Source organism: Paramormyrops kingsleyae, chromosome 3, assembly GCF_048594095.1.
Source record: "Paramormyrops kingsleyae isolate MSU_618 chromosome 3, PKINGS_0.4, whole genome shotgun sequence".
In the NCBI taxonomy this organism is placed as follows: Eukaryota; Metazoa; Chordata; class Actinopteri; order Osteoglossiformes; family Mormyridae; genus Paramormyrops; species Paramormyrops kingsleyae.
The window spans coordinates 26,601,644-26,622,582 of NC_132799.1; the positions used below are offsets into that span (position 1 = coordinate 26,601,644).

Sequence of the window (20,939 nt, forward strand, 5' to 3'; positions counted from 1 at the left end):
CATCACCGCAGTCAGGCCAGAAACATCCACCAGAACCTGTGCAAGATAGAGAGTTCTGCACGCGATAGTTATGTTTCATTACAATGCATGGTCCTAGAAACCATCTGGGAAGAGAAAAAGCTTCTGCCAAATTAATCAATTTTGTTTGTGATTTTCCTGCTGATGACAAAAAGTATCCGGTCACTTGTGCGAGTCGCCCAGACACCTCGGTAACCTTAGAGTCACCTGCAAAATTCTCATCCTGAAAGTCATCTCCACATTCTGAAGGGCAACGTCAACCAAGACCAAACACGCAGGCCTTCACTGTGAGCCCACAGCAAAAAGATCCATCACAAGAGTAAAAAAGAATATTCATAGTAACCCAATTAAAAATACATTTTTAAATCAAAAACATGAACGTGTGACAAGTGACACCGGTTTCTGTAAAACAATATGCACATTAACAAAATATTTAAATTTTATTAAAACAATATTGTGCATCTCATAAAATCTACACAAGTCCAGTACAAATATATAATTTATGTTCTATGAAATCATTCAACTTGGCCAGTGTTCCCATCATGCTTTGCATGTTTTGGGATGAAAAGAAAATGGGAACGTCCAGAAGTCAGAGCCTGGTCTCCCGGTCTGGGTCGTAGTCCGAGTTGCGTATGAGCTGGTCACAGTTTAGAGAGCTGTTCTCATCCTTGGTCAGTGATTCCAGCTCTGTCCCTCCATTCACCATGCCTGGATTTTTCTCCTCCGCCCTGACTTGTCTCCGGAGCAGCACAAAGCCCATGACACACAGGATGAAGGACACAGTGCGCAGGCCCAGAGTCAGACCCAGGTACACGATCCTGAGGCAAAGGGGACAAGGAGCACGGGCTCAGCAGGAGGGTGTGACCCCAGGCTGAGGACCAGGGCCCCATTCCCTCTGCACCACCTCAAGGCCCAGAGGAATAGTTACAATGTGTGTGTGCCCCCTGGGATTCGAGCACACAACCTTTGTGCTGTTAGCACAATGCTCTACTTGTTGAGGTTTACCACCTACTTAAACTGGGAATAAAATTAGGGGAGAGAAGTTGTTAAAGCAACGTACTAGTTAGAAAGGTTTGCGGTCAGGGAGCAGGGGGCAGCCAGGATTCAAACCCACAACATACTAGACGTGCTTCTTAAGGGTGATGTGCTTCTTAAAGGGCAGTGTTCTGTGGGGGGGCATACCTGTACGCCGAGGTGTCATAGATCCTACACGCGCCTCTCCCCCCACACCTCTTGTGGCCCCACTTCAGACAGGTGGCATCGATGACTGCCCCAAAGTAGATGGGGGCGGGGATTCCCGCTGTGGGAGGGGCAGAGGGACACACCCTTAGCAGGCAGGGGGGAGGGACGGGGACCTCCCCTAGGTTTTTAACTCAGGGCAGCTTCACTAGCTGTTCTTAATCAGCTGCTAAAATTCACTGTAAATCCTAGATGAGGAAACACCTTTCCAAGTTAGACCTTAAGCAGAATAACTAAAATGTCAGAAAGAGCTGCAAAATCAGCCTAAATCTGCAGGCTGTATAACACCGATGGTGACGAGGTGTGAGCTTTCCGGCTCTCTAGCTAACTAATGTGCGATCAAAGAAAAGTCAAACAGCAAAGCTCCGGGCTGGGCCTGGACCCAATGTCCTGCTGGTGCTACAGATCAGAATTAGAATCAGGTTTACCTGGTGATGCAAGTTCACACATACAGGAAATTTGTCTCTGGTTTGTCTCACCACCACTGTTGCAACGTGATGTAATTATGCAATTACTGCCAATTAGGGTTATTCGTTCTGTGCACGTGACACTAAGCAGTAGACAGAACACACGTGGAACGCACTCCCAGATACCACACGGGTACACATATGCTGTCACTCTGCAGGCTTCACAGGACTCACCCAGCGTTCGAGTTGTCAAAGTGTGGAATCCCAGCGCTAAGGATTTCAGTTCTGGCTTTATACACCTGGGGAAAAAAAACACAGCAGAAAGGAAGTTCAGGGACATTAAACGTAGTAAGCTCTTGCAGCTCACGGTAGATTTACTGCACTACTCGGCAAATAGGTGACCTCTATTGGCAGAGATGGGCACTGCAATGCCTGAACATCATTGGGCAAACAAGACGCGTTTGATTGGATGATTTAAATCATAGGATTGTGCTGACAACAACAGAGGAATGCAGACCTATTAAAAAGGAGAGAGATGGGACGTTTGGATGAGGTCAGCTGATTAACCTTTGATGAACTGGAGAAATCAGTCACTGCAAATTTGTACAAATTTTTCTGCCATCAAATTACTGTATACCGCGATACATGTCGGCACAGTATGACGGTATTAAAAATTAGATACCGCCCAGGAAGTAGTGTCGTGTAAGACTGTGGCGCTAAACCTTCTTGCTGGCTAATTTTACTGCCGCTGAATAGCGGAGCGACGCGTTTCCGGGACACTGCGCGTCACTCGCGGGTGGCAGGGAGCGGCTGTCACTTGACAGGAGACTCAGAACTTCCAGGAGAGGTGGGATGGCTGCACCTGATGAGCAACATGTAGCCTGGTGTCCCGCCCAGGGAGATGATGAAGGAACTGAAGACCGAGAGCGCCAGGAAGTAGGGGAATATGCGGTCGCACCCGTCCCGGCGCCGGCAGTGGCCCACGGTGGCAGAGAGATTCCCGGGTGCGGAGCCTGCCTCAGACAGGCACTGGCACTGGTCAAACACCTAGGTCAGGATGTTGGGGGGGGGGGGGGGGGGTGGGAGGTTTAGCACCCCAGTAACGATTTACATGTGCAGAAAATGAAGCAGAAATACTAATTACAGCTAAAATGAAGTCATTGAGCCGTCGTTCTCACTGTGTTCTTTCCTGATCCGCTGGACAGGTGGCAGCCGGCCAGGCATGGAGAGATGTAGGTGATGCCGTTCTCTCCACACACCGGGTCCCAGTCCTTCCCGGAACACAGGCAGGCGGAGTTGCAGTCTGTGAACTGGGAGGCCTCCTGAGATGCCAACATGTCCCCTCTGTTTGTGTTTAATTCACAGGGAAATTCTCTTTGCAAATCTATCCCTTACCAAAATGCTTAAACACATTTTAGAAATCATTTTTTCAGTGTATACTTTATTTTACTCAAGCAGAAGTACCTTAAGATTGAAAACACTCACAAGTTCCAATCCTTAGGGCATTTTCCAAATATTTTTAGCTGCTAGCTTTTTAGCTACAAGGAATTCGGTTTGTGAACAGAAGGTTGCAGTTTCAAGCCTCAGCAGCCAAATCCCACCCCCTGGGCCAAGTTTGGGGCTATGTGTCATGTGCTATTAGCTGCTTAAGATGCTGACGTTGTTGTGGTGGGATTCTTAGTTCCTGGCCTTGAGTGATTCAGGTTCTGATATCAGTCATCATAAATGACATCATCACCAGACTAACACAGGGTGCAATGCTCCTTCACTGTGGGACACTTCACTACCTTGCACCTTCTACCATATTCAAGATCATTTGCCACAGACGACGTGTCATTCCTGAGGACACACCCCTTGTAGGACACTGTTATCCCAGCCACCTTGGAGTTCTCACAGCCCATGGCGAAGAAGAAAAGGGACAGGAAGTAGCCCAGCAGCGAGGTGCCGAAAGCAAACTTGGCGGCTCCCATGATGTCCAGCCTCAGCTTCTTCATGACCACACCCCCCAGGAACATGCCAAGGGCCACGGCAGGAATGTTGATGAGGCCTGCAACGGCGTGGATGAGGCAAGGTTACACGCATGCTCTGGATCGGGACCAGGCAGCCGCAACAATCACATGCCAACAACATCAAAGGCCTGATCTTCTCATTCATATGAAAGTGATGAGATCCAATTCTCATTCACGAGGGTGAAGGCAGGCATGCCCTTTGATGGCAGGAGAGTGGGAAATACACAATGTCTGTCCAGCACCATCCAAAGGACAAATTCCTCAGGGCAAAACTGCACTTTATCAAGCCATCTGTGTTACCTCCGCGTTCATATCAATCTCTTGTCTAACCTCAGATGGTGTTTTTCCACGGGTATACAGGAACCGAGCCAGACCCCAGCTGTACCACAAAGAGACTCTAGTTACAACGCGGTTCCAGCCCGCCTCGGTTTTCCACTGCAGAAGGGTCGGCTCGGTACTAGTAATGAATGGTATATAGAATATGGCATTTTTTCCTTCAGACAATCCATGCATATTGACAAAGATCACCGATATCTCTGTGCATTTCGACCAATCAGGTGGTGTTGACACAGCCAGCTTGATTTAGTTATGCTTTCAGCCCTGCAAGTAAGCAGGGCTATGTCAGTTTGCGGTACAGTGTGGTTCTTGGTGGCAGTGGAAAAGCGCCAAGAGTGAGATCACGGCACTTTTACATTCCTATTTCATGGGGAAAGACAATTTAAGTGTCTGTGGCAATTTACCAAGAGAAAATATTTATCAAGCACAAATGGCACTAGTGACACTAGTTACAGAAGCACAGGTCTGGTTACATACCCATCAGAAAGTTGGCTTTAGATGCTGATTGTCCGTAATGCTCCTCAATGTACTTTGGTTTGTACGTCACCATCCCAATGAGGGAGTTGAACTGGATGATTGTCACACACAGATATAAGAAGTAGACTTGGTTTCCCAGGAGATTTTTCAATGAAGGCAGAAACTCTGGAAAAACAGCACTTGACCATGTCAGCAGAGATTCTGTTTATGTTTACTAAAACGACGGGGCTCATTTTGGTATCCCTGCAAATGTCATAAATTGGAATAATGTACTCAGGGGCATCAGAGGGGCATGGGTACCCTGGCCCAACACTTGACAAGTGTCCCTGAACATGTTAAATTATATGTAAAATTGGAAGGGGTGACATTGTGTTAGGGGTCCCTGCCCCTGAACATACTGCAGTGATCCTGCCTTGCTTTCAGAAGGTCGTCACCTAATCCCTCAATCAGGGCACAGAGCCGGTCACGGCGGTCCTGTACCTTTTGCCATCTCCGCCAAGTTGGCCGGCTCCTCTGGCCTATACTTGCGCTCGACGCACATGGGGTCACCGATGAAGCAGGACTTCTCCGGGGCACCCCCAGAGGGGCGCTGCTCCCCCGGCCTGGCCAGCGACTTCGGCAGGAACCAGAATGGGACAGCCGAGAGGAGGGTGATGACCCCCGCAATGAGGTAGCCCAACCACCACGCTCCCACCCAGCGGGCGTCGCCGGGGGAGATGGTGATGCTCTCTGTAGAAGGAGTAAGAGTTGCTTAGATGAGGAGGGGAAACAAAGATAGTGAAGCAGTAAACAGACACAACACTCAGCTTAGCGTCAAGCTTATATAGGTGAGGGAGGTGGGAGTGATGACGGTGTTTCACAGATTGCTAATTGCTAGATGCTAACTTGACACTACTCCAGACCTTTCTCAGCAAGCATCACAGCGGTGATCCCACAACGACGCTCAATAACACCAGGGTCTAAGCAGTTATGTTTCTCATCAATGCTGCTATGTGGCTCTTCTAGATATCCAAGAGTAATTATACATCACAGGCTGCTGTGAATTGTGGGGCTTAGAGGCAAATTAAGACTGAAGATTAGCTTTGTACAGAAATACTGACTGACTGAACGAGTGTACGGGCTGAATGGGGTGATTATGGTTCGGATACATGAAACAGCAATGATATAGCGATGAGTCAGTTGGCAGCATTAAGTCAGAGTCGTCAGGTAATAGAGTCAGATTCAGAAAGCCCTACAAAGCCATCCTTAGTCAGAGACAGTCATCAGTACGGTGAGTCATGAGAGTCCACATCAGTTTGCTCACCCATATCTACAAATCCAATGTCCACATATATCTTAGCACACAGAGAACCCAGGAGGTACCCAAATATCGGGCCTATGATGGCGACCGTCTGCACGCAGCCTGAAAAAGAGAAGAGAAGATGAAGAGTAGAGATGAGAAGACAAGGCAAGAGAAGAAGGGAAGAGAAGATGTTATGTGAACTTCTCAGCTGGCTTTGAGTGAACATCACTAAGCAACCCAGCGTTTCCTGAAAAGGTCTGGTTGCTTTTCCTAGAAACATCTACCTTAACACTGCAATGGAGGTCATCAAGACTCCCCTTGTGTTCACCATCACACAATGATCAAGGATATCAAGGAGTGGCAGTCTTGACTAGTGGCTATAATTAACAAATATTATTGGCTAATAACGAGTGGAAGCATTTCTCATAGAAGTCGGAAGGATGAGGATGATGAGGAGGATTCATTACCAATGTAGAAGGCTGCGTCTTCCTGTCGAGTGTGGTCATCGATGTATGAGATTCCCAGCGGCTGGACGGGAGTTTCGCCGATTCCACGCAACATGTTCCCCAGGAGAACATAAATCCACATGGAGAGGCTGGACTCTCGTTCACAGCCCGGCACGGAGGGATGGATGTTAGTGGAGTACCTCCTCCCCAGAAGGCCATCTGAAACTGGGTTTGCAACATCTGTGTATTCTTGGATACTTTGTTGCCAAGGTTTTGTTTCCGTTTTGTTTCGCTTGACATTTGACAACTGTTCTAACACAGAGTGTTAGAAAACATTGCTAATCTTTTACAGAAGTTTTTCCCAACCTGGCTCTAAATTCATGGTCAATATGAATCTGAGAGAGATTATAGGGGTTCAGATCTGACGCTCCCTGTCCGGATCCCCGTGACCCCATTGCTGCTGTGACCCTTCACCTGCACTCGCCACCGTTGAAAGTCCATCTCTCGTGGTCGGAGGATCAGGAGAGCTTGCAGGACACGGGGTGAGGATACTGGTCGAGTTCATCGAAGATCTAATGGAAGTTTCAAACTTATAGCTGTATGAGAGTGAGTGAGGAGAGAATGAATTACGAAGAAACTTTGCAGTCTATTATGAGCATGCAAGAAATGTTATACAACTCATTTTGTTTTCCACAGTGAATTCTAAGAATTATTTGCTACTAAATTTAGCTTCCTGAAACAGCAACCTAAAATGTCACAATGGACACAAAACCTAAGTGGCATAGTAAATCCAAACTGTGAACCTAAAGTGAGCTTATTAACTTTACTGTCTGTTTACATTCTCTAGCATTCGCTTTGATCTAGAATTACACACAAGAGAGGATCAGAGACGAGGGTCTGCCAGCTTCACTAGAGTAATGGACATGAAGGTTGTTGCTGAATTTTGATATGATTACTTTTGCTGACCAATGGATTTGAGCCTATAACCTCCTGGCAGTGATACACTGAGCTACATACAGTATCACCTGACAGGGGTGTACACATGGGTGGGGCCAAAGGGGTACTGGCCTCAGCAGAAAGCTGATTGGCCCATGGACTGTCCCTTCCCCTGTCATTTACTTTTTGAAAACATACCACTGGTTAAAGGTAAGGTTGGCCCCTCTGTTTGAATTTTATGCCTCCCACCTTAAAAAAATCCTAGAATCGCCCTTGTTGCGATTCTAGGATTTTATATAAAAAAAACAGCACGTTATATAAAAGAAATGAAAGAAATACATTCGGGGAAGGATGTAGTTCCCTATTTACCGTCCGATGATGAAATGAGGCATGGCGATGAGGAAGGTGCCGACGGACATGAGCAAGCAGCCGACCGCGATGATCTTCGGCCGGTGCAGCTTGGCCCCAAAGTAGCTGACGAAGGCAATGACCAGCAGGTTGCCTGTGGGGGTGACACACAGGTACGTGTTTCAGGCCCAGGGGACCCAAGCCAGGAACAAAACCACAAGCCTTTTGGGAAATCCAGAGAGCCGGGGAACAGCGCACAGTCGGACGGCATCGAGAGCGAAAGGAAGATGAGCTATGTAGCCTGGAAGCTGGGGCAGGCCGTCAGGAGAGCTAAGGGGCACAGAAATCATGCCCGCTGGCGGTTGTGCTTGACTTGCAAAACCAGCGCAAATGGCTCTGAACGCAGCCGAGCCTCTGACTTTACTCTCCACTCAAAGTGTTTACTGGGGGCAGCTGAGGGCTGCTAACAAAGTGAGGGCAGAGGTCCAACAATGGAGGGAAAGCCTTGCTGTGCTGTGTTTACGGTCTCCAACTGGCACCGCGGAACGGCTTCCAAACTTAGCAGAAATCAGCCTGCGGCCAAAGGCTCAAAGCGGCTTTTATGACTTAAGATGCAGGAGGAAACATCCAGAAGCTGGACTGAAAGGTCGGACAGGGTCGGTGCTTATATGGTTCCTCGCAGAGTCCAGGTGATTAGCTGAAATACTGGAGAAACTCAGGGTAAGAATAATCGTTTTTCTCTGTTCTTCCTATGCCCGGGTCGCTGCTCGTGCGGTCGACCGGCTGGCTTGTAGAGCTGCTGTCTCCTGACCTGTCTTCCCCTTGTTGTATGTATAGTCAGGTAGATCTTAACACTGCTCTATGTGCCCTTGAATTGCCCCTCGGGGACAAATAAAGTGTTTGAAATGAAAATGAAATGAAATTAAATGAATCAACCTTCCAAGCTTTGGCAAGGACGATGGACCAACAGATAGATACACAGACAGACAGACAGACAGACAGACAGACAGTGTCATTTATACAGAACAATACTGAGAGACAGAGACAGATAGGGAGAGAGAGAGAGAGAGAGAGAGAGAGAGACCTTTACTCACTTAGCAAAGTCCCAAATCTAAGTGAGTTTCTGGAACACAGGTACTAGGCGGTTAATCACCAACTTTGGATTGAAATGTCATTTTGTAATGAGATGTTCTTCGGGTTCAGCAGGTTCTGTGTTGAAGTTCTCCAAAAAAGGTGTATCCTTCCAAGGTGATGAGTGTCCAGCACCATGGACTTTCAGGAGAATTCCATCAGTTAAGTGGTCGAACATGTGGAGGACACGTTTGATTCAATCTTGCACATGCCCCTTAGATCGCTAAGATTGCCAAACGGTGAACCTCTACCTGGTGCCTCACTAGTCGCACAGGAGCAACGATGTACACGTTGACAAAATCCTACAAAAACTAGCACAGATATGCCGCTGTAGCACATACAGGTCATTTAAAATTAGTCGTACAACAATCATCAGTGATGAAAACACATCGATTCACATGCCACTCACCTATTTCAAAGCTGCCGTCGATGATTCCTATTAAGTAACTCGGAATATCGAACCTCCTCTCCAGCTGGGTAATTGTACTCTTCAGATAGCTCCCGGAGAGGGCCTTGGAAAAATAGGCAAAGGACAAAGCAGCCAGGAACATCTAGAAAGACAGGAGTGGAGGGGAACAAAACAGAGGTGGTTCAACAGTTGATGCGCCGGTGCATGTTCTTCCACAGACAGCTGCACTTACGTCTTCTTATGCTGTGTTGGCCACTCAAAAGCCCAGCGCTCGCTATTTTTTGTGGCCTTCGTGTACGAGATAAATGACCGGGAGGACATCGGGGGGCACGACAGATAGAGGGATGCAGGAAAAAAAAGAGAGAGAATGGAGAAGCAGGGGCGTTGGGTATCCATAGGCTAGGTGGTGGAGACCAGAAGCCCAATTGGGACAAGGTTAGTTTTACCTGGCCGATTCAGATGGGATAAGAGACGTGTGTGATTTCCCCAAATTACCAGAGACTGGACAGATAAAAACGAATCCAACCCCAATGTTCACACCAGAATGAGCGCATCTAAAAAGCAAATGACAGCAGAATTGTTATATTGGGTGACCTGTTCCTTTAACATATTAATCAAACATACAACCATACAGCAGCTTGCGGCGGAAGAGGCCGCTGATGTGGGCTGTCAGACGTTTATGTGGAAAACTCAGGACTCATTGAAGTTCTGAAGTTAGCAGATAAATGCCATTTGGGCTGGACTATGATTGCTGAAAGGGGTCTGTGTTCACTGAAATATAGAAGGTAATTCACTCCTGAATTTATACTGTGGAGTCATGTAACAATTACAGACACGTTTGATTCGAAATGGATTAAAATTACAGACCTTGTTGGTAATTGCTTCAATTACTTTACGTCCCCAGGCAAAACTAATCCTGTCCAAATAAGGTTTAAAGATGGATGGGACAGTTTCATGAGTTTCACACCCGCAGAGCCTCAGTGCTGGAGGGGGGCAGGGCCTCATCCATTCTGTTAGGTAATAATTATTGTAGTACAGTTATTGTAGGTCCCAGCCCCCCCATCCCAGTCTGTGGAGTTCTTCATGGATTTGGTGCTTATTCGCCTATGCTGAACCTGGCCCAAGCCCAGACACCAACCAGAGACCCAAACGAGTAAAGTCTGCCTCCACCAAGAAGCCTCTTTTTTGGTGTTTACCAGTCGCACTTTGACAACCTGGTCCTCAGCTGGTCCCAGTTTCCCCTGAGAAATATGTCCCTATGTCTAATGGACAGCTCACTACCCCAGCCCCCATAACATGGCTCTGTTCAGCATCCCAGGCCACAACCCTCACACAGTACACAGGTAAACATTTGGGTCACCTCTGGGAGTAACAGGGGTGTAAATGGCAGGAATGGGATAAGGGGACCTTCGGTCTTTCTCCACAGCAGGGAGTTTCACTCCTGCACATCTTCAAAGACCCTCAAGTCTTTGGCGTCGCTCACAGAGCACACGTGAGAGAGGTAACCATGGAAACTCATGTTTTCCCCATCAGGATAACAATAGCGGCGTAATTTTCATAATAGGCCGGGTGCTGGATCACGAGGTCCAACACGCCGGCATACTCCGTAATTGAATCCGGCTCCTCACAGTGAGAAATGAAACACAAGGCATGCAGTGCAACATGTATCATGCGCACACAGAGAGCAGGCCTCTGAGCGCGGCTACACATGGAGCGCAACATGTATTTTAACCTCACTTTTCCCAAGAGAACCCTAACAGGTTGTTGGTCATTTGTAGACAAGTGCATACATGACAAGTACAAATGATCCAAGCCAAGTCAGGCCAAACGATCCAAGCCATCTTGGACCCCCAGAGGTTTGTTTCTTCCCTACTTAGCAGTTTTTCCATTCCTCTCCTCTGTTGTCTTTCTCTGACATTTCATTCTCTCTTTCTGTTTTTACCTTTTCCATGTTTCATGTATTGTTCTGTATAAATGAGGCAGTGATGTATTACAGCACACCCACGTGAAACACCTTGGGGCGACTCTGTTATGAGAGGCACTATATAAAAATAAGTTGAATTGGATGGATGAGTTGATGATGGAGATTGAGTGCTTTGGTGCAGAGTCGGCATGGTATCCTGTAGTTCGGGGGCTTGAACTTGCACCTCTCCTCTCCTGCCAAAAAACAATTATCCTTGGTAATTCTATCCAGCCAGAGAGGTGCCCACAAAAAAAAATGAATCTTGGTTTTTGCAACACTTCACAAAATCGTGGCCTCATTAGGACAGGTCATGACCCCCCCCCCCCCCCCCATCGTGCATGGTCCCACCCACTGGAAAAGGTGTCAGGATCTGAGACAGCATGCCAAGCTCTGTCAGAGCCCCACTCAGCGTCACCCGACCGCAGACAGTAGACACTTAGCTGAAATTGGAAACAGATGGCAGATGATCGCTACTCTGACGTACGCACATCAGCTAAGAGGAGAATGCAATTTTATCTTTACCATTGCCTTCATTGAGACCTGTGCATGGCACTCCTAATTCAGATGGATTTCCACTTCCACAGCAATGTTAAGCCATGTCTGGATTTCCTCCTGATACTTCTCCCGCGATCCAAAGGCACACAGTTACATTAATCTGTGTCTCTACACTGTCCATTCTGTATGAAGGTGTCTGTGTATGTATGTGCCCTGCAATAGACTGGCATCGTGCAGAGTGTCACCCTGTCTTGTGTTCTGTGCTGCCAAATATGGGGTCCAGGCCCCCACTGACCCCGACCAACATGAAAAAGACGAAGAAATAGTGGATGAAAACTGAACCTGTGAAATGAGAGGTGTCACTGTATGACTCATGTTGTTAAATATGTTGTTATTGACCATGTCATCATTGCGTCATAAAGATGGCAGTGAAATATGGATCAGTTTAACTCTTAAGCCTGAAGTTCTACACTGTAAACACAGCATATTTCTCCTCCATTCTTCCATCAATATAAAGATGATGATTCCTATGGAATTTCCATCTTTCTGCATAGGGATGCTCTCTGTCACACACACACACACACACACACACACACACTCCCCTGTTTGGCTCCCATTGTGTGCCACATCAGCAGAGCTCATCAGTAGCATTCATCACAAACAGGAATCAGAAAAAAAAACATTTTAAACACTAGATTTGACTTACGCAAGCTGCCCTGTTAGTTGGACTTCCTGTTTACCTTAAAATGGAAAATTGGGCCTTTTAAAGTCTTAAGTTGATGAGTTGGCAAGTTGGGGGGGGACAAGATTTTTTATTCAAAAGAGGAGACGTCGATCCCCAGTGCAGCAGCCCTTCTTGGTCATAGATATTACATACCTGAACATCATTTAAGCTATACAAAGAGACACCGTAAATGTTTAAAAGGCTACTTGGTAACACTTCACTTGACAGAGCACAAATAATATAGCATTATGCTATTACTTATATATTAATTAACCACAAACTCATTCTTAGTTACACACTGATCTCATGTTAATTCATCATTGATGGATCGTGACATCTCAAATAATTACTATATTTGTTACTATATCTGTTAATCCTGTTAACCTTTGTGACCTAGTGAAGGAACTACTGAAGGAACAATTAACACCACAAGTGAAATACTGATCTCATGTTCGTTCATCATTAATGAATCATGATGCAAATTTATCCTGATTTATGATGCAAGTTACTATATTTGTTACTATATCTGTTAATTCACAAAAATTTTGTGGGTTATTGAATGAACTACTGAATGAATTACTGAAGGAACAAGTAATGAATAACAAGTGAAATACTGATATGTTTATTAACCATTAATGAATCGTGACGCATCTTATCTCAAGTAGCAACTAAATTTGTTCATGATTTGTACTTTAGCAGTAACTGAGTTATTAAGTATTTGTGCCTCGTCAAGTAAAGTGTTACTGGATACTTTCTTGTTTACTGTCAGATGTTTATGTCGAAAATATATTTACTTCAGTAAAATTATGAAATCGCTGCGGTTGCTTATAATATCTGAACATCGGCATCATGATCCCGATAACGGAACAAGTCATTACGGCAGCTTAAGGCCCTGGAATATGATTATGGTCTTAAAATCAAGCCAAGGGAAGTTTCAAAATCTGATATTCCTTAACTTGTTTTATGTTACAGTTCCCGTCACCTTTGCCCGTAATTTCTAGAACCTGCCTAAACGCATTTGATGAAGTGATATTTCAAAACAAAAAGATATTAAACCAGCGGGTATTTCGGTGACTTTTATGGTAAATACAGCAGCACAGTATACTTTGATATTCGTTGTATATGTGAATTTGTATAATATTGTACTTATAGTGCCGAAGGAAACAACCTTTCTTTAATATACCGTTCACACTATTCTGTTTTCAACGATTGTGAAAAAAATGAGCTCAGGGAAACCTGACCACGTGAAAACATCAGGCTGACCCTGCAGGCCTGAGCGCAAACACGGTATATGGCATAGGTGCGGTATATCACACAGGCGCGGCATATCATACAGACGCGGTATATGGAACAGGTGCGGTATATCACACAGACGCAGTATATTACACAGACGTGGTATATGTAACAGGTGTGGTATATCACACAGGCGCGGTATATCACACAGACGTGGTATATGTAACAGGTGCGGTATATCACACAGACGCGGTATATAACACAGACGCAGTATATGGAATAGGTGCGGTATATCACACAGACGCAGTATATTACACAGACGTGGTATATGGAATAGGTGCGGTATATCACACAGACGCGGTATATGGAATAGGTGCGGTATATCACACAGGCACGGTATATCACACAGACGTGGTATATGGAACAGGTGCGGTATATCACACAGACGCGGTATATGGAATAGGTGCGGTATATCACACAGATGCTTATACTGACATACAGCTTTCCCTATTTGTTTTATTGCGTACTGCTTAGACAAACTCAAAGACCCAGGATACAGTTGTGAGAAAAACTTTGTGAACCCTGTGATGTGTCTTCAGATGACATCATTTCAGACCGGCTGAGGTCAGGACTTACTATGCTGTGCATTTACTCCCGTTTTGCGTCACTTTCATATCGCATGAACCAACATGATAATGACCCCAAATACAGTTTTCTACAGAAGAACCCCCACACTAGCTGTTAGGGTTCGCAAACTTTGTCAATTTATGACATTGATGAAACAATTAACTGAATAAAGATATGGCAGTGTAAAGTGTGTGACCCCCCCTTCAAGTCTGCCCAGTATCTGAGCCCACCAAGCCCCCCCCACACACTCGCTTAGGCCCAATCTACATTCTTTGCTCGTTTCCATCTTGTTCACTGGGAAGATTTTGCTCGGATCATGTGGTGACCTCCAAGCGTGACTCATACAGTTCACTCCCAAGTTTTCTCCATAGGGGGACAAACTAACAGGATTAGCAAACGGGCGACGGACCCCCACCACAGCGTCACATCATGGTGCTGGCAAGTGCCCACTGAAGGGCTGGAAACTAACATCCAAACCAGCCCCTGCGTCACTGACGGCACATAAAACCCCCAAGCCTACAGCCGCTGTCACGGACACAATTAATTTAACAGATGCTTTTATCTAGAGTGACGCACGACTGATAGTGGTCAGCCACTATAAGGGCCTTCGAGGGCCCAACGGTGACATCACTCTGCAGACCTTTGGATTTGAACCTGCGACCTACCGATCACAGGCACTGCGTCTGAACCCGCTGTACCCCTGTCGCAGTTCTCTGTCCTCCCTGCATAGGTACTGTATAATATGCTACCCTTTCATGCTTTCTTCTGTGCCCCGGGAGACTCCTCCGGACGGCAGATCTGCAATAACCCAAAGCCATAAGAACTGCAGGGGCACCAAGTCTCCTTGTTCTCAGCTGCCGTGGACCTATTGGATCAAGTCCCACCTGCGCTTTTGCAGAGGGAACCCCAGACAGCAGTCACGGCTTTGGCTAATCAGCTTGTAATCGCTACTGCCTTTCTTGTCGTTTTACCATTTACGAATATTCGTTCACACATTCGTATAGATTTTGAGTATCAACTGTTTGCCAGCTTTCCTGATCAGGAAAAGTCTTCTAATCTTTGCTACTCGGGATGCTGATATCATCTCCCAGTGAAAACAGGGTGCCAATTCCAACCAAAGCAATGCAGAAGACGAATGCCTTTTGCATTAAAACACTGAAACATTCAGTGACATTGTTTCAGACTCACTAAACAGACAGACGCAGCACAGAGGACAAACTCGTTCAGTGTTTTCGCACTGCGGCACTGCTGCAGGGTTGTCAGACAAACTTTGCCGCACCAGTCGCACGCAGCAGGACTGAAGTCTCCAAACTGCATTCCTCAGTTTTACCACTTAAGCAAATAATCTTGTTTTAAGCAGCTTTCCCATTATTGTCTAATGAACATTTGATCCGGCATGAGAACAAACCTTCCTTTATGACCTCATAAGCGGAAGCCCCATCACAATGTCCAGACTTTTTTTGGCAAATTAGTTCAGAGGCTTTCAGCTTTAGAAAACAGAGGATTTTAGAGAAGTGATATTCTGTCACGTCCATGACGGCAGGCAAAGTGCAGGCCTCCATTAAAGAGCAAAAAGCTTCTCAAACACAACAGCAGTGGTGGCCGTGCATTTAAAAATTTCAGAAATGACAAAACTAGGTGCTTCTTGAGTGTGTGACTGAATAAGAGTCTGTGCTGGTATACCTTTGAAACGGTCCACTGACTTTCAAAGTGAGAACATTTTCATGATATGAGGTTTTATGTTTTCCAATGTCCACGTGATGGTTTGTTTTTGAGGGGGGGGGGGGGGGATTTAGGCACGGTCAGTCTGAACTGCAATCACCATGTCCTGGCCACCACCCCCCCCCCCCCAAACCAGAGGCTCCGTTCAGGTGCGCCAAGTACCAGACCCACCCTCCCATTGTCCTGACAAGGCCAGAAGAGGGTTTTTTTTTAACGTTCTGTTTCTCCAAGCGAGGTACAATACTATTATATTAGAGGTCGGGGTGGGGGGTGGGGCAAAGTCTGTTAAAAGCGAGGAGCTAATTAAGTTAAGCTGCTTAGGGCAGCATATGGTTACCATGGTTACCATACGTTTAATGGTTACTGGTTTAAGAAGCTCATGGCCCGGACCAGGGTTAAGGATGTGAGGAGTCTTTTAGCTTTAGCTACAGCTGAGCTTTCAGGCCCGATCTGGTTAGCATGAGCACGTGTGACAGGACAGGGATCACTTACGAGAAAATACCCCTCAGCTTTTAATCGTTACCCTGATGCTAAACTGTTAGTCTCATTTCCAGGAAGATGTGTCCAGTGAATATTAAACTCAGCTACTTTTTGGGATGTTAACATCCCAAGAAAATAATCCAAGTAATCCCAGTCAGTAGTTCAAGCGTGAATAGACATAACCATACATTTCTTTAGATCTTCTTCAGTTCGCCTATGCAGAGGCTGGATGCTAACCTGGGTCTGTAACACGCCCATCAATGAGGCACGTCACCAGCGGAGCTCAGCCAAAACCGCAAGCAGCAGAACAAAGTGGGCATTGTTCGGGGGGCTGGAAGGGGCTTCATCGTCCCGGTGTACGCTGGCTGGTCGTCGTGCAAGTGCTTCCCACAAACTGGTCAGGAGGCCGCTCACCAGCAGCAGCGGTACTCCAGTCTCCCAGTACAACCACACCAGTTACTCGCACTTTCAAGGGAAAAACAGACACCTAAGACAAGCCCAGAGAGTGTCACGGGGGGCAGGACTGCACTAAACCTCAGGGAAAAGTTTAAATTAGATCACTTCTGGAAAGGTGACAGGGTTCACCGTATAATACTTCTCCTCCTGTCATCTGACTTTCTTTCTTTTCTTCCCTTTTTCCTGTTTTTGACTTATTCTGTATAAGTGATGCAGGAATGTATTACAACATGTCCATGAGAAGCACTGTGTAGGAACTCTGTTGTGAAATGTACTATATAAAAATAAACTGAATTGAATTAAAATTAGGCACATTCCTAAACTACAAAGAAATCTTAGGCCCTGTGGTTAAAAGTAGCTGTGGGGAGGGAATTGAATTTTTGTTTTTTTGGGTGTTGGAGAGGTACATCATTTCACAACTTTTAGGTTTCTGCCACATTTTAGACGTGACAAACTCTGAAGACATACATTTCCAAGTCCAGGGACACAGTACTGACTGATCTGAATGCACAGGAGATCAGATCATGGAAAACAAACAACAAATTCATGACTTAGAAAAAAAACCTAAAAATTATCCACCAATTAAATTATTCCAACATAATTATGCACATAATTTGATTACCTGTCATGTACTAGAATAAGATCTAAATTTCATTCAGTCTAATTTCAACAATTGTATAATTCAATATGTATATAATGTCCAGCCCCCTTAATGATCTTATATAACACTTATGGGGGGGGGGGTCTTAGGCTCTCCATAACAACCACCAAAACAGAGGCCGGATTTACGTTCCTACTTGTGGTTTTTCAGGAGTTTGCACTCATCATGCACATTTGGATTTTATATTAAGAAAATCGCTGGTCAGTGATTCAGCTAGCTCTGCACAATGGACACCCGTTTACATCAGCGGATAATTCTCTGTCCTGATAGACCCTCTGTGTCGTCAACATGACCGCAAAAGCGTGACAAAAGAACTTAAGAAATGAAAGGCGGCTTGAAGCGGAAAAATGGATTGACATTAGTCAACAGCTTCTGGTCCATACGTAGACAATAACATCCTCCCAACCTAAGCATGGCTGACCTGTTTTTAAACCTCAAAATTATGGATGAGTAAGCTGGTATTTTTGCAACAATGCCATCCATACAAAGTCCTGTTATGGCCCCACGTTTAGTGTGGAATGAGCCGGGAGTGTACCTTGAGCGAGGACCGGTGAGCTGGCTGGCTCTTTGCAGACAGAGGTCCATTTCCTGGTATCTGTCTGTCCTCTCCATGCAGATCCATATTCCACAGACAGGTGGCGCTTTCCTTTAGCTGGGCTCCTTAATGAGACTCCTGTATATTGATAGTGCTCTCCTGCAAATAGACAAATGATGCATGTAACCCTGCTCTCCTCACCAAATGAGGCACTTTTTCCAGCACAATACAAGCAACAGCAACTTACCTGCCTCTCTGGGAATGAGTACAGGATCCAGTTTAAAAAAAAAATAAAAAAAAATTAGGACTTAATTAGATTCCGTAATAGACCTAACATGACAGGTACCACTTTACATTAAGTCTCACTTGTCACAAAATTACATCAATAAGAAAGTGCTGTAGTATAACTTGCTTATAATTGCCTATTGATGATTTACAAAGGCTAACCTAATTAATAACCTGAATATAAAGCTTTGATAAATTCATTATAGCGGTAATCATATTGTAAAGTGGTACCATGTGATGGTCTATATAACTGTGGTTTTACTACACTAGAAAAATTACTTTAGCAATTTATGATTACTGTTTGTAATCAGTGTCAAAATGGACTTAAGGTGTCTGTTTTTCCCAATAGTACTGTATTTAAAGATGTGCAACATGGTAAAAATAAGAGCATGTGGCATGTGTCACGTGACAAAGTTTTAATTACCAATGTTGGGTGCCTGCTGTTTATTAACTGCATGAGCAGCAGGACACCCAGCAAGCAAAAACATATATGCAAGTTCGCGATCCTTTTTAAAAGCTTTAAAGTTTAGATCTGACTGTGCCCGTGAAGCCATATGCCCCCTGCATTTGACATCGTTCGATTGTCCTGTTAATTGTAACTAGCGGGACTTACAGTCATGTGACAAGCTGGGCGCTCTTAGTGGACTCAGCAACAGCAGGTACCACGGGCTGGTCAATAGGCTGCTCCTATTAATTAGTACTATACTGCTTGAGTACAACTGAGCCCTTGTTGAGAATGACAGGCAGAGCACGTACATAGATATGACGCAAAATATATGCCAAAACAGGGCTTGCAGTGACATAACATTATCCTTATTTAGACCGAGTTTGTAAGTATCCCGGGCTTTTAAAATGGCATTTTTGGATCAATTCCGAGTTAATCTCTAGGGTCTTTTTTTAAAAACACGCAGTAACGTGAACCGCACTCCGAATGTTCCCTGCAATTAAATATATGGGTGTCAAACTGCAGTCCTGGGGGGACACAGCCCTGTGCAGCTTAGCTCTTTACCTGTTCCACCACAAATGATTCAGCTTAAGAGATGTGTGGTAATTAGCACAAGGAGCTGAATCAGGTGTGTTAAATGAGGGGAAACCCAAAAATGTGCAGGGCTCCGGCCCCCCAGGACTGGAGTTTGACACCCGTGACGATAAAACGCCGACAGGTTCCGGAGCTTATTAATAGCATGTAAACCCCACAGAAAAAACATAAGAAGCTGTCTACAGTAAAATTTGAGCTAATTTGAAATATAAAACCGCACTATCCGTTTGGTTTCCTTTGAAAATGCAGATAAGAAATGCAAAGGGATTATTGACGTGGGGAACTGCGCTTGTGAGTGATTATATGACCCATATCCCACCAAACACATGCGTACGTCCACATACGTCAGAATGCAAAACAAACAATTTACGATTTACGACCCCCACTTGAACTTTACATTATGTTATGTAGGGGTGCAGGTTTAACTTAACGCGTTTGTTAACTTAGTCGAAAATTACGTAAAACTATAAGAAAGCGACAAACAGACTGAAGTCATGACGACGAGCCCCGTATCCCTGACCACGCGCACTCTGCCCAATTAGTTCATGCATTTTAATTACGCCGAAGCCCTCAGACATAGTGCAGTTAACAAATGACCATCATGCATAAACAGGGTCTTTCCTGGGAATGTAAGCAAAGCATTGACACTGTACTAAAATAACGGCGCACATCATAATACAATGTTTGTTGTGCCCAGTAGGGGTAACCAAGCGTCATATTTCAGTGCATCAATCAATAACCTGGCTGTTAATTACAATTAAGTAGTGACGATACCGTAAACACACAGGCGTAATTGCCATCTATCGTGGTGTAGTGGTTGAAGAAACGTAAATCAAATTTGGAAATGACACCTAAAAATAACAACAGGTTAAAAGCACGTTTTTGACTGATCGTTGACGACAGATTTCTGCGATTTTCCTACAAATGAATAATGTGTGCCCTCGTGAGAAAGCTCCTGTAAATCAATTTACACTTAAAAACAAAAAAGGACCCTCTTCCAAAACACACTCAAATGAAAATGGTAACTTACCTCAGGCGGTGATATTTATAGAGAGAATTAAAAAAAAAACTGTATACTTTCGTCTCCTGAGAGGTTATGCAATAAGGACTCGCTGACGGACGCGTTATTGCGGTAAACGCAGTTGCATGATGTCCAGATCTTCAGAGAAAACTTTCACTTCAAGGGCGATGAGGAGAAAGGCAGACCTGCACGGTTCCTCCTGAATCGTGTGACAGAACAATCGGAGTCACTGGCGATTATTTGTTTTTGCGAAAAAAATTCACACGACGCGTCCAATAATTGAGCGCTTGACGTCAAACGGATGGGTTTGAGAAGCGCTTCCCCGGGAAGGGGCACCGTTCGCAGCCTCGTTTGCTGCATGCGAGCCGCGTGGAGAATCGGCCGGAGCATGTGATGCTGCTCCGGGGAGGGAGAGCGACGCTTCTCGCTAAATCCGCCTGGAATCGAATTTATCCGCCGCAAATGACTCTAGTGAGAAAGTGCGGGCAACTTCATAATCACGCGGCACGCCGTAGGCTATTTATTACTGGGAGAGGAAACGCACAAACAAAAGGCGTTTCTTAAACTTAAAATAGGACCGTGCAATAGCAGCGACAATAGCGGGACTGTCACTGACAGGTTGATCCCGCGGCTGTAATCGTGTAATACACTGATTGTTTA

At 45.4% G+C, this 20,939-nt stretch overlaps 1 protein-coding gene across 3 annotated transcripts; it reads right to left on the reverse strand.

The window, feature by feature from the left end:
* Nucleotides 1-365: 365 nt before the first annotated feature.
* LOC111857042 (solute carrier organic anion transporter family member 1C1-like) lies at nucleotides 366-20,911 on the reverse strand. 3 transcript variants are annotated; one of them, XM_023837504.2, is made up of 15 exons: nucleotides 20,289-20,911; nucleotides 17,935-18,093; nucleotides 9,039-9,180; nucleotides 7,520-7,652; nucleotides 6,689-6,810; nucleotides 6,236-6,439; nucleotides 5,790-5,888; nucleotides 4,967-5,215; nucleotides 4,487-4,651; nucleotides 3,516-3,711; nucleotides 2,843-3,008; nucleotides 2,527-2,711; nucleotides 1,899-1,963; nucleotides 1,201-1,318; nucleotides 366-836 (listed from the first exon to the last, which is right to left on the reverse strand). In XM_023837504.2, the coding sequence occupies exons 2-15, from the start codon at nucleotides 18,019-18,021 to the stop codon at nucleotides 608-610; spliced, it is 2,160 nt and encodes a 719-aa protein (XP_023693272.1). In that variant the 5' UTR covers nucleotides 18,022-18,093; nucleotides 20,289-20,911; the 3' UTR covers nucleotides 366-607. The 3 variants fall into 3 exon arrangements, with proteins under 3 accessions (XP_023693272.1, XP_072566083.1, XP_023693291.1); XM_072709982.1 differs by lacking the exon at nucleotides 20,289-20,911 and adding an exon at nucleotides 18,182-18,220; XM_023837523.2 differs by lacking the exons at nucleotides 17,935-18,093; nucleotides 20,289-20,911 and adding an exon at nucleotides 16,520-16,586.
* Between the last annotated feature and the right edge of the window lie 28 nt (nucleotides 20,912-20,939).

Bases quoted from the DNA above. Each gene is read 5' to 3' on its own strand.
- LOC111857042 (XM_023837504.2), bottom strand. From the start codon at position 18,021: ATGGATCTGCATGGAGAGGACAGACAGATACCAGGAAATGGACCTCTG. The intron at 4,652-4,966 runs GTACAGGACCGC...CTGTTTTTCCAG, and splicing joins CTTGGCGGAGATGGCAAAAG to AGTTTCTGCCTTCATTGAAA. The intron at 1,964-2,526 runs GTGCAGCCATCC...TTTTTTCCCCAG, and splicing joins GGCTACATGTTGCTCATCAG to GTGTATAAAGCCAGAACTGA.